This window comes from Phodopus roborovskii, unplaced genomic scaffold, assembly GCF_943737965.1.
Source record: "Phodopus roborovskii unplaced genomic scaffold, PHOROB, whole genome shotgun sequence".
In the NCBI taxonomy this organism is placed as follows: Eukaryota; Metazoa; Chordata; class Mammalia; order Rodentia; family Cricetidae; genus Phodopus; species Phodopus roborovskii.
This window is the reverse complement of record NW_026126638.1, coordinates 645,007-657,529: the sequence shown is the minus strand read 5'-3', so window position 1 is coordinate 657,529 and position 12,523 is coordinate 645,007. Positions and strand designations below refer to the sequence as shown.

Below are 12,523 nucleotides of genomic sequence, written 5' to 3'. Positions count from 1 at the left end.
TTCGTAAATCCCAGGTAGCCCAGGCTCTCCTTTTTTGATCCCAGGCAGTCCAGGCTGACCTCCACCTGACTATGGTCAGGAAAGATTGGTTTGACCTTCCGATAGCTCCCGGCTGCACTTCCTAAGTACCGGGATCACAGCTGTGCATCAGATTGAACAGGAAACAAATTGTTATGATTTATTATGTAGCACAGGCTGGCCTGATACTGTCTGTGTAGCTCAGGCTAGACTCAAATTCTCAGCAATCCTGCTGCCACCTTGCCCAGCCTCGAGATAGTATTTTTAGGGCAAAGAAAATGCATGAGCCCCTGCCACTTGTGTTCTAAGTTCATTCAACCACTAAATTCTTCAAAAGGCAGGATAACAACAAGGAGTTGCACTTTTTTTTTTTAAATTTAAAAACGTTAGTTGCATTTACATTGTCTCAGAGAACAACTTGCAGGAGTAGTTTTTCTCCTATGATTTGGCCCCTGAGGGGGTAAAATTCAAGTCCTTTTTGTTGGAGGCGGGCACCTTCCCGAGCTTAGCCATCTTGCCTCCCATTGCCTTAAAACTATGACTTCCCCTTACTTGGGATGACTCTCCATATTTGTGACTCACACAGACAGAGGGCTGGACTCTGTGAGTTTAGCTCCCCCCCCCTTCCTGTCAACCCTGGGGCTGGACTTTGTGAGTTTAGCTTTCCCCCTTCTATCAAGCCCTCCCCGCTTTTAGAATAAACCACCTGACTTCGCCGAAAGCTCCGAAACACACCCTTTGGCTGAAAGAGAGAATTAGGCAATCTCAGAATTCCCCACTCCTCTGTTCTCAGGAGAGAGCTCTGGATAGCGGGATCTCTCAGTCCTGGGAGGCCGGCGCAGTTCTTGTTTGAAAAGCAGAGGGAGCTCTGAGATCAAGGCTGAACCGCCCTGTCCCGTGCTGTGGTCTCCCAGCCCCCTCTGTTTTGGAACAGGGAATTTCGGACATGCACACTCGCATAGGGAATCCTAGGAGCAGACAGGACAGGGAGGTCGGGCGGAGGTTCCTGCAGAGGCTGACTCCTCTGGAGCGGCAGGGTCTTCCCAGCATGACCAGTGGCAGGAGAGGAGACTGATCCACTTGTTCCCATCAGCTCCTGAAGGTAACAACTTTAAAAAGCAAAGCCTGAAGAGCAAAGCTTTGGTGGAGGAGCAGGGAAGGACAGGGAACCGTGTAGAGCAAGGCGCGGAGTCCTGGGGCAAAGATGGAGGGTTGGAAGGAACTCAGAACCTGGATAGTTTCCCATATGCTGAACCCCCATTGCAACACCAGCTTCGTCTTTCCACATAGCAGCGTTTTCAGGGGTAAATGCAATTTGTGAAAGACTTTTCTGGGAACGAGGGGAAGACATCCTGCTTTTTAAAAGAGGACGAAACAAACCAACTTCAGAAATTAAAATAAGATGTGTTCTCTTTTGACGTTTGTCAGTCAGCTGTCTTCTGTCACAGCAGGGGCAGCCTTTCCTTCTGATTAGGCTTCCCCCAAGGTCCCTTCCTGTTCCTTTGGAAAGAAACTGAGGTATCCCCAGAAGCACCTGCAGTAAGCATGTCAAAGAGGCTGACTTGAACGGTAGAGGTTGTTCTGAAAGAGGAGGGGAACTGTCCCAGGTGGGCGTGCAGGATGGGCAGACCTGAGCGGAAATACAGAGCGACTGATGCAAGGGGCCAGGAGCTGGTGGTGGAGGACGACACAAAAGATGGGAGAGACTCCTGGTTCATTTGTAGAACAATTGGTAGATGGCTCTTGGCAGCAAAGGGAGAGGGTGGTGGTTACTCCCAGGAACTTAGCTGTCTGGTATTCTTTCAAAGGTGACACTGAGCCCTGGGTGGCCCCTCACCACCAAAACAGGTGTCTGTATTTGTTGGATACAGATAGCCAGGCCAATCACCCTTTAGCTCCAAGGCCAGAGGTCCAGAGATCCAGAGAGCCATGGGCAAGTCACCAGAGACATGGTAAGTGCTCAGGCATCTACAGAAATGTGCATGGACGCCATCGACACTTTCTTTTGCTCTTCCATATTTTTGAGACAGGGCCTTACCTTGTAACCCAGGCTAGCATGGGACTCACTGTCCTTCCTCGGCCCCCAGAGTGTGGGGTTTACACACAGGCCTACCACAAGCGACTTCCCATTTTCTCAAGATAGAGCTCAGGTCTGAAGCCCGAGTTTTAACTTTGTATACATTTACTCCAAGCTTAGTCCATCCCATGGCACATCAGCTGCCTTTTCCTTTCCCCTTTGGCCTCCTGCTGACAGATGCTACAGTTCTGTGTGAAGCCATTGGTACCTGTGCCCCTCACTTCTCTGTGGGTTTGTTTTCCCCCCTTCCAGGTGTATTGTCTTGTTTTCTGTTTTGGCCTCATTTTCTGCTGAGCCTACCATGCATGGGGAGATGCTGTCCCCTAACTATCCTCAGGCATACCCCAATGAGATGGAGAAAACGTGGGACATAGAAGTTCCAGAAGGGTTTGGGATTCATCTCTACTTCACCCATCTGGACATGGAGCTGTCAGAGAACTGTGAATATGACTCAGTGCAGGTATATTGCAGGCACATGAGGAAGAGAGAGGGAAGGGTAGAGAGGGATGGAGGAATGAGGGGGGTGTTGGGGGCAGCGTGCTGTCAAGCTGTCCTGTGGGTTGGGGACACGGCTCAGTGGTAGAGCACTTACTTGTCTTGCATGTACACGTTCCTGAGTTTGATGAACAGAACTGGGGGTAGGGAGGGAGGTTGACATGAAGATTGGGAAGAAAGGTTCTATTCTCTCTGTCCATTTTTACTTCTAAATTTGACTGTTCTCTTAGATAATCTCAGGAGGTGTGGAGGAAGGGAGACTCTGTGGACAGAGGACCAGCAAGAACGCCAACTCCCCCATTGTGGAAGAGTTTCAAATCCCATACAATAAACTTCAAGTGATCTTTAGGTCAGACTTCTCCAATGAAGAACGATTTACAGGCTTTGCTGCATATTATGCTGCCATAGGTAAGGCATCACTCTCAGTGTATGGCGTGTGCCTTTCCTCCAGCAATGAATTAGTTGCCTACAGATCCTCAGGGAGGGGTGGGGCCTCCCGAGTCCCTCCCCACTCCCATGACAGGGTATTGACAGGCATGGTCTTATGCAGGCAATAACAGCTGCGGTGAGTCTAAGGGCAATGGCGCTACCATGCCTGCAAGACAGCATCTGACAGTGCTTCCATCCCTCCCTCTGGCTCTTACATTCTTCCTGCCCCCTCTTTCATGATGCTCTCTGGGCATTAGACTATTCCTTCCTCCCTCCCCTGCCTCCTTCCTTCCTTCCCCCTGGCTTCCCTTCCTTCCTTTCTCCTTCCCTTCACTTTCTTCCTTCCCTCCCTCCTTCCCTTCCCTTCTTCTCCCCTCCCTCTTTCCCTCCCTTCCCTTCCTCTCTCTCTCCCTCCCTTCCATCCTTCTTCCCTCCCTCCTTCCTTCTTTCTTCTCTCTCTCTCTCTCTCTCTCTCTCTCTCTCTCTCTCTCTCTCTCCACTGTAGCCCAGGCTGGCCTTGAGCTTCATATCCGCTCACTGCTTCAGCCACCAGAACACAGGCATTACATGCCTGAGCAACCTGGCTTTGAGAACATTTAAGTAACACGCCTTTTCCTCATCCCTATAGATTTGGCCTTAATGCCATTCTTCCTTCTAGGTCTTTGTCCTCGACCTTGTATTTTTCTCTCCTTTTTGCAGATATAAATGAATGCACAGATTTTGCAGACGTCCCTTGTAGCCACTTCTGCAATAATTTCATTGGTGGCTACTTCTGCTCCTGTCCCCCTGAGTACTTCCTCCACGATGACATGAGGAATTGCGGAGGTGAGCTTGGCATCAAGAGGTCTTTATGCTCCCTAGGATCTGGAATGGATCGCGGGCTGAGCCCTCCCTTCCAATTATGATCAGCCTTTCCCTTCAAGTGGCTCCTGGTTTTCCCTATGCATAAGCTGAGTGGGTGGGGAGAGGGTAAGCTGTACTAGCTTTAGGTTACTGTCAAAGGTGAGTGAGATGAACAAAAGGACGGAATGTTTATTTTGGCCCATGGTTTGAGCAGTCAGTTGGATCCATTGTTCTAGGGTCTGTGGTATGGCAGAGCATCATATAAGGGTGTTAGATGGTAGAACAAAATGGTTCACTTCAGGGCAGCTGGGAAGGGAAGAGGGAGGGGCAGGGTACCAGTTTCCTTTTCAAGGTCATATCCCAGTGACCTAACCTTCTCCTGTTAGGCCCTACTTTGTGAAGACTCCATTCTTTCCCAATAGTGTCACAGGCCAGTGACCCAGCCTTAGGATATGTAATTCTAGGAGATATTTAAGATCCAAACCACAGCACAAGGCTTCAGGGTAAAGTTAGTTGAGTGGGAGAGAGAGAGAGAGAGAGAGAGAGACAGAGAGAGAGAGACTCACCTGTAAAGAGACTGCCCGAGGCTGTTCACAACTATGGAAGGTTCCATGACAAGCAGAGTGGCGCTGCATAGGCGTTGGCTAGCTCTAGCTCTCCTCATGAGCACTATGGCTGATTGTTCCGGGCAGGCTTCATTCAGGGAACAGATCTTGGGCTAATCCTCATGGAGGACTCAGAACTTATGACAGGAGGAATAGAAGAGGGCAGGGGCTTCTTGTTTGTCTCTGTATTTGATTGGTCCCTTTCTCCTTTTTTCTCCTCTAGTCAATTGTAGTGGGAATGTATTCACTGCCCTGATTGGGGAGATTTCAAGTCCCAATTATCCCAATCCATACCCGGAGAACTCAAGGTGTGAGTACCAGATTTTGCTGGAGGAGGGGTTCCAAGTGGTGGTGACCATCCGGAGAGAAGATTTTGACGTGGAACCGGCTGACTCGGAGGGGAACTGCCAGGACAGCTTACGTGTGCGTAGTAGCTGACAAATTTGGCTCCCACCACAACTCATTTAGATTGCTGAGACTTCTCTTGCAGCCTCCTTCTCTGTGGTTCTGGGCCTTCACACATTACACACATTAGGCAAACACCCTACCACAGACCTACAGCCTCTTTGTTCACCTCTCTCTCTCCCTTCATCCTTACCCTGCTCCTTCCCTAAGCAAGCTTTTTGTCGTTGTTTGTTTTTGTTTTGTTTTGAGACATGGTTTCTCTGTGTAGCCCCACTGTCCTGGGTCTTACTCTGTAGATCAGGCTAGCCTTGAACTCAGAGATTCGCCCATGTCTGTCTCCCAAGTGCTGGGATCAAAGGCATGTGCCACCCCCTCCCAGTTTAAGGTCGGCTTTTATGTAGCCTCAAAACTGTCAAAATCCCCCCCCCCCCTCCAGCCTCTTGAGTGCTAGGACCACAGATGTTAGCTACCACACCTCGTGAGAGGTTTCTCCTTCCTTCTTCCCATTTCTCTCTCCTTCTGTCCCTCTTACTTCTTCCTGAACTGGGGATTGAACCTTTGGCCTCATGCATGCTGGACAAGTGCTCTACACTGACTTACATATGCAGTTCCTTCCTATATTTTTCCATTTTTTTTTTATTTTGGCACAAATTTTCATTAAATTGTTCAATCTGGCTTTAACTTGTCCCAGTCTTCCGAGTGTGATTACAGGCCTGTAACATCAGGTTCAGCTTTTGAAGTGAAAACTATCTTTCCTCCACCTATCCTTTCCTTTTGTTTGCTTGTTTCTTGGTTTATATTGTACCAATCTTTATCTCATTTTATACCCCCCATTTAATTCCTTCCTTTAGATTTTTCTGATTTTATTATATGTTTCCTTTCAGTTTGCTGCAAAAAATCAACAGTTTGGTCCCTATTGTGGCAATGGATTCCCTGGGCCACTAACTATTGAAACCCACAGTAATACTCTTGATATTGTCTTTCAAACTGACCTGACAGAGCAAAAAAAGGGCTGGAAGCTTCGTTACCATGGAGACCGTGAGTAACTAAAAGTGCCTTTTTGATTGATGTTACTAAATTCTTTGGACGTGTAGAGTCAAAATAAATAGACTGTTGTTTGGTTAGTAATCTTTGAACTACTCTTTTAAATGCAGACATCAGGGAGAGGCCAGCTAATTAGTGGCGTATCCATTTACACACCTTCCATATTGAAACAGTAGACGTTAGAACTGAGGACAACAGAAGATTGTAGAAAGTACGAGAATGGGCCAGGGGAGACCCATCAGTGTGCAAGATCATTTGCTGGGCAGGCATGAGGCTCTGAGTTTGGATCCTTGTACCACAACAAAATCTAGGAATGACCATGTCTGTTTACAACTTCGTGTTTGGGAGTAGGTGGGCAGAGAATGGGGGATCACTGGGTCTTGGTGGTCAGCTAGCCTGGGCAGAAATGGCAAGTTCCAGGTTCAGTGAGATACCTGTCTCAAGAGGGTAAGGCTGGGAGTGACTAATAGAGCAGGCCCCAGGGGTCCTCCACGGGCCTCTGCATTGCTACAGCCCTCTCCCCATTTCACAGAAAGCATGAGTCTGTCTGGGAATGGTATTGCACAGCTATGATTGCAGCCCCGGAGAATTACTGCAACTGTGAGACCAGCCCAGGCTATGTAGCAAGTTCTAGTCTAGCCTAGACTTTACAGAGAGCCTCTGTCTTAAAAAAAAAAAGAAAAGAAAAGAAAAAAAAGTGGGAATCATGTAAAATAGCACAGTTTCCAGCTGTTTAGTAAAATCTCATTTCTGTTCTCCCCAAGCGATCCCTTGTTCCAAGAAAATCACTGCCAATTCTGTTTGGGCACCTGAAAAGGAAAAATATGTGTTCAAAGATGTGGTGAAGATATCTTGTGTGGACGGATTTGAAGTTGTAGAGGTAAAGTAGTGTTTAGATTTCTCCCTAGTCTCTGGCTCCAGATCAGAAACTTGAGCCTGTGAGGTTGTTGCTGCCTGACCAAGATATTAACGCCTCAACCATAGATGGAATGGGTCAAGGTTGTCTATCCTTCCTGTGAGGTCTGATTGTCCGTCCTTCCCATTAGGTCTGGTTGTCCATCCTTCCTATGAGGACTGGAGCTCCTGGCCCACCTTGCCCTTTCTGGCCTGTTTTCCTGGGGGAAGGGAGATAAAATGCTGGAGTACAGCTGTAAGGATTCAGGCATTATATTGGCCTTTTCTCTGTCAGCTGGCAGAATGCACTCAGGCAGTACCCTGGTCAGCCCAGGGTTTCATGGTTGTGAAGTCTGCACACAGGTGCAAAGGACCCCTTTAAAAGACTGACCCCTGCCCACTTAACACCCTCTTTCCCTCTCTCTTTTCCGCTGTTCCCGTGGGGCAGACAGGACTTTTCCTGTCTCCCTCTTCTCTTCTGACCTCTCTCCGTCTCTGTGTCTCTTTACCTCTTTTCTCTTTCCTTCCTCCACGCCCCCTTTATAACAAAACTTCTCACTAAGCTCTGTCTGCCTGTCCTGTTTGTCCTCTGCCTCAGTCAACCTGGGGATCCACCTGGGGATCCCAACCATGGGATCCACCAACGTTCCCCTCCCGCTTTATCATAACAAGAGGGGTCTTCTAGCCTCAGTTCCTGGATGCTCAGGGTTACACTTCTAAAGATTCTCAAGTCTCTTTTGATGAGGACTTCTCACTGATCCAAGGCCAGAGATCAATTCATTATTGGATTTGATTTTCCATATGCTTTTATAAATTAACGTTGACATCTGTTTTTCTTCAGGGAAATGTTGGCTCAACATTCTTCTATTCTACTTGTCAAAGCAACGGACAGTGGAGCAATTCCAGGCTACAATGCCAGCGTAGGTGTCTCTTTCCCCTCTCAAAGGGAACTGAATAATTGACACACTAGAACTCAAATGCATGGTTTCCTTTCAGGCTTGAGAGAGAATGATTGGCTTGTGGTTTTTGAGGAAAGGCTGTTAAGGAGGACGGTCTAGCCCTAAGCCAATTAGACTAACATGTTTCTTAAAGAAGGGGGCTATGGAATACGTAGTCGATAACTCTTAAAGGAGGTATTCTGGGCTCACACAGGAGCCTCTGCAACAAAGATGGTCTCTTCCAAGGCCCATCTGGATTGGCAGGTCTCAGTGGTCTGGGTTAGAGAAGATGCCACAAAAGAGCTGGTGTTGGAAGATTCATCATGGGCGCTATTATGGCTGAGGAAGAGCGAGGATGGAGTGGGTCCCTAACTCTTCCTAGGAGGAAGTGACTGTCCTGACTACCCATTTCCCTGCTTCCTCTTGTAGCTGTGGACTGTGGTATTCCAGAACCCATTCAGAATGGTAAAGTTGAGGATCCAGAAAATACTCAGTTTGGTTCTGTCATTCACTACTCGTGTGAGGAGCCTTATTACTACATGGAACATGAAGAACATGGTGGTAGGTTTCTTCTACTAGAAGAAGAGAGAGGGAAGGAAGGCGTGTGAATGAGTTGGAGGGTAATTCTCTCTCTCTCTCTGGCTGGGGAGTTTGTAGAGATGTGAGAAAGAATACACATTGTCACCTTTTGTCTTACTCTAAGGTCACAGTTGGCATTCGGGGCAGGGTGTGTTTTCAGGGATTATTCATGGGGGGTCACAGAGGTCACTAGCTTAGTGTCACAGCCGCAGCAGGAATTCCTTTACAACATCCACTCCAAGTGGTTATCTGACTTTGGATCAGTTATTCATATAAAATCCACAGGAGGGCAGGCATGGTGATAGAGGTTTGTAATCCTAGCACTTGAAAGGTAGGAGTTGTTCAAGGTGAGCCTGGGCTATTCCCCTCTCCTCCCTCCTTCCTCCTCTTCCTCCCCACTTCATTAATTTTTTAAAATTTGGAATAGAGTTTCACATAGCCCATGGTGGCTTTGCCTTTTCTGTGTAGCAAAGGCTGGCCTAGATAGATCTTCCTGATTCTGCCTCCTCAAAGCCGGGATTTCAGGCCAGGGCCATCATTCCTGGATGAGTTTCTTTTCTAGCCGGTTTGATATGGTTCCCTCTTTGGTGTCCAGAGGAGCTGAAGTTTTGCATAAGCAGAGAATGGAGGAGAGATGTGCTGAGCGTGACCTGTGTTTCTTGTGCTCTTCCAGGGGAGTATCACTGCGCTGCTAATGGGAGCTGGGTGAATGACGAACTGGGCATAGAGCTTCCAAAATGTGTTCCAGGTAATCTGGGGGGAGAGGGGGAGGAGGTGTGGGTAGAGACCACAGCTGTACATGCAGGGAGTAGGTATCATGGAAACAGCTATAACCCTCCCAGGAAAGGACTTAATCCCAGCATCCCGGAGTTCAGCGAGTGGAGTATAGTAACCCCGACTGTGGAATCCCTTCAATTGTATCAGCTCAGGCTGGCTTGAAGGGAGACAGGAAAGTCTGCCACGACAACAGTTGGCATCACATGAGGCATTAGGGGAATGTAGAACAAACCACGCCAGCAGAGCTGGGGCCTGGTGGTGTGCACCTGTAACCCCAGCGCTCTGGATGCTGATGGGATCGTGAGAGCAATGTGGAGGCACTTTCCACACCCTGTGGATTAGGGCTTCATCTGAAGCTTCTTGTTGGGTCTCTGGCCTCATGTGCTAAGCCTGGGCATGACGTGTGCCCCAGAGGGGCTGTGAGTCAAGCTGTGGACAGTGTAAAATACTAGCTCACCTGTCCAGTTGCTCACATAAACCTCATGTCAATCTGGACTATAACCCTGCTTGGCACTGGCAAAGGAGCTGTTTAGGTGAGGCATGGTGTCTTCGGCTTTCTATCGTTGTGAAGAGACATCATGACCATGGCAACTCTTACAAAGGAAAACATTTAATTGGGGCTGGCTAATAGTTCAGAGTTTTTTTTTTTTTTTTTTTTTTTTTTTTTTTTCCATCATGGTGGGACATGGTGGCGTGAAGGCAGACACAGTGCTGAAGAAGGAGCTGAGAGCTCTACATCTTCATTCACACCAAAAGGAACAACTTGAGTGTAGGAGTCCTCAAAGCCCGCCCCCACAGTGACACACATCCTCCAACAAGGCCACACCTACTTCCACAAGGCCCACCTCCTAATAGTGCCGCTTCCCATGAGCTCACGGGGGGGGGGGGGGGGGAATGACATTCCAGCTCCCACACTAAGATAAGTCAGATATGGCAGTAGTTTACCAGATGACATTGGTTAACTGGAGAAGTCTGCCAGCCACTGGGTACGGTATTTGAGTGGCTGTGTTTTCCAGAGGCCAGCATCGGTTCCTGCATCCACCTATCTTGTTCTTGCTCCTTTCTAGTCTGCGGGGTGCCCACTGAGCCCTTTAAAATGCAGCAGAGGATATTCGGAGGATTCCCTGCAAAGATCCAGAGTTTTCCTTGGCAAGTCTTCTTTGAGTTCCCACGGGCTGGTGGGGCTCTTATTGACGAGTATTGGGTGCTGACGGCAGCTCACGTTGTGGAGGGAAACTCCGACCCATCTATGTATGTGGGGTCCACATCTGTGAGAATGGAACATCTGGCGAATGGTCAGAAGCTCACCACCGAGCGTGTGATTATTCATCCGGGCTGGACACCAGGGGATGACCTAAACACACGGACAAATTTTGACAACGACATCGCACTGGTACGGCTGAAAGACCCGGTGAAGATGGGGCCCACTGTCGCCCCCATCTGCCTGCCAGGCACCTCCTCAGAGTACGACCCCTCAGAGGGTGACCTGGGACTGATCTCAGGGTGGGGCCGAACAGAGAAGAGGAATATTATTATCCATCTCAGAGGGGCGAAGTTACCCGTGACCTCTTTAGAAAAGTGCCAGCAGGTGAAAGAGGAAAACCCCAGAGTGAGGGCGGATGATTACGTCTTCACCAGCAACATGATCTGTGCTGGAGAGAAGGGTGTTGATAGCTGTCAGGGGGACAGCGGTGGGGCTTTTGCTTTGCAGGTCCCCAATGTAAAGAACCCCAAATTCTATGTGGCAGGCCTAGTGTCCTGGGGGAAGAAGTGTGGGACCTATGGAATCTACACAAAGGTAAAGAACTACATGGACTGGATTCTGAAAACTATGCAGGAGAATAGTGTCCCCAGTGAGGACTAACCCACACACACCGCCAGCCCCTCCCGCCAAGGCACAGCAAACTCATTGTCTCAGACCCTTATGATAGATAGCCCCATTATCTCACAATGCTGGAGAGAAGATGCAGGAGTGCAGTTAACACTGAACTGGATGGAGGGCGGCTCTGATCACAGACCCGTGTTGATTATTTAGGTGTGGATCCCTGTCTGTTATCAGTAACAACATGGCAGACGCTCTTGTGTCTCACACCATCCTACAGGGATATCTTAACTTTTCCCCCTTCTTTTACCTGCTTCACAGTCCATTTATAATCCTTGGAGTCCTTTATTTACTTACAGTAAAGCATATTTCTAATCAGGCTCTGGATGACTTCAGGGGAGGGAAATGACAGGATACCTTGTTATGGATAGAACTCGGCCATCAACAGCTTGTCTTTAACCATCATGCAAATCCTGAGATTTACTGAATACCATAAAGTAAGGATTGACTATTTTAGTTTCCTTTGTGAGTTGTCTCAATATGTCTACTAAAAATTTTCTTATAATCTGTATTCCTTTGTATCATGCAATGTAACGACCATTAAAAAAAAAAATCAAAGATTCTTGGTCTACTTTTCTAGGGGGTAGTTTTGGTCAATTTGCCAGTCAGGTGGCAAATTGGATTGAACTCTATGGATTGACAAAATGTGACAGCCACAAGTTCTGAGCGAGCTTCCCTGACTCTTTCTAGGGAAGAAAGCTGGAGCAAAATGAAATGTCCTTCCCAAGAATGCCGTGATGACAAAGGACTGTCAGATAAGGGTTTTGTGTGACAAGCTCTCACTATGTAGTCTACACTGTCTTAACTCATTATGCGGCTGGAGTTTATTGTTCCCTTGCCTCAGTCTCCCCGAATGTTAGGATTACAGGTCTGGGCCAACACATCTAGTATGTGTGTATTGACTTGCTGTGCTGGGCATCAGATCCAAAGGTCTCATGTGCTAAGCAAGTGGTCTACCACAGAGATATGAGATACACTCCAGTCCTGAAACACAGCAATTAAAAAAAAAAAGATAGGGCAGCATTTTTCAACCTGTGGTTGCCACCATGGGAAAACACATTTCTGGTGGTCTTAGGGACTCCCAACAATAAATTTAATTTTATTCTCATTTTATTACATTCATAACTGTAATTTTGCACTGAGTTCTGTCTCAGTTCCTAATACAGGGCGAGAACTATGTAGCAAAGGATGACCTTTATCTTCTGGTCCTCCTGCCTCCACTTTCTGAGTGCTGGATTGCCAGTGTACACCACCAGGCCTGGTTTATGCGGTGCTGAGGATTGAACCCAAGGCTTCAAGAATGTTAGGCAAACACTCTGCCAGCTGAGCTACATCCCCAGCAGAAACACAGCCGTTTGAAAGCTGAAAACATGGGGTCTGCCCTATTTTCATGAGGACTAAGGGTTGAGAATGAGTCCAGGGCTGGAGAGTGTAATCTCTGAGTTCCAGCCCAAGATCTGTGGAAGGCAACTGATTTCTCAACATTGTACTCTGCCCTCCACACACAGTGACACAGTGTGCATGTGTGGCCAAACAC

At 48.0% G+C, this 12,523-nt stretch overlaps 1 protein-coding gene across 1 annotated transcript; it reads left to right on the top strand.

Moving 5' to 3' along the window:
- Positions 1 to 814: 814 nt before the first annotated feature.
- C1s (complement C1s) lies at positions 815 to 11,538 on the top strand. Its single transcript, XM_051207927.1, has 12 exons — positions 815 to 1,120; positions 1,827 to 1,970; positions 2,348 to 2,555; positions 2,821 to 2,998; positions 3,719 to 3,844; positions 4,691 to 4,890; positions 5,757 to 5,910; positions 6,681 to 6,796; positions 7,652 to 7,730; positions 8,178 to 8,309; positions 9,001 to 9,075; positions 10,172 to 11,538. Exons 2-12 carry the CDS (start codon positions 1,948 to 1,950, stop codon positions 10,966 to 10,968), a joined length of 2,088 nt encoding a protein of 695 aa, XP_051063884.1. The 5' UTR covers positions 815 to 1,120; positions 1,827 to 1,947; the 3' UTR covers positions 10,969 to 11,538.
- The last annotated feature ends 985 nt before the right edge of the window (positions 11,539 to 12,523 follow it).

Coding starts and splice junctions, on each gene's coding strand:
- C1s (XM_051207927.1), top strand. CDS start 1,948: ATGGGCAAGTCACCAGAGACATG. Junction 4,891..5,756: donor ACTGCCAGGACAGCTTACGT/GTGCGTAGTAGC, acceptor GTTTCCTTTCAG/TTTGCTGCAAAAAATCAACA. Junction 6,797..7,651: donor ACGGATTTGAAGTTGTAGAG/GTAAAGTAGTGT, acceptor GTTTTTCTTCAG/GGAAATGTTGGCTCAACATT.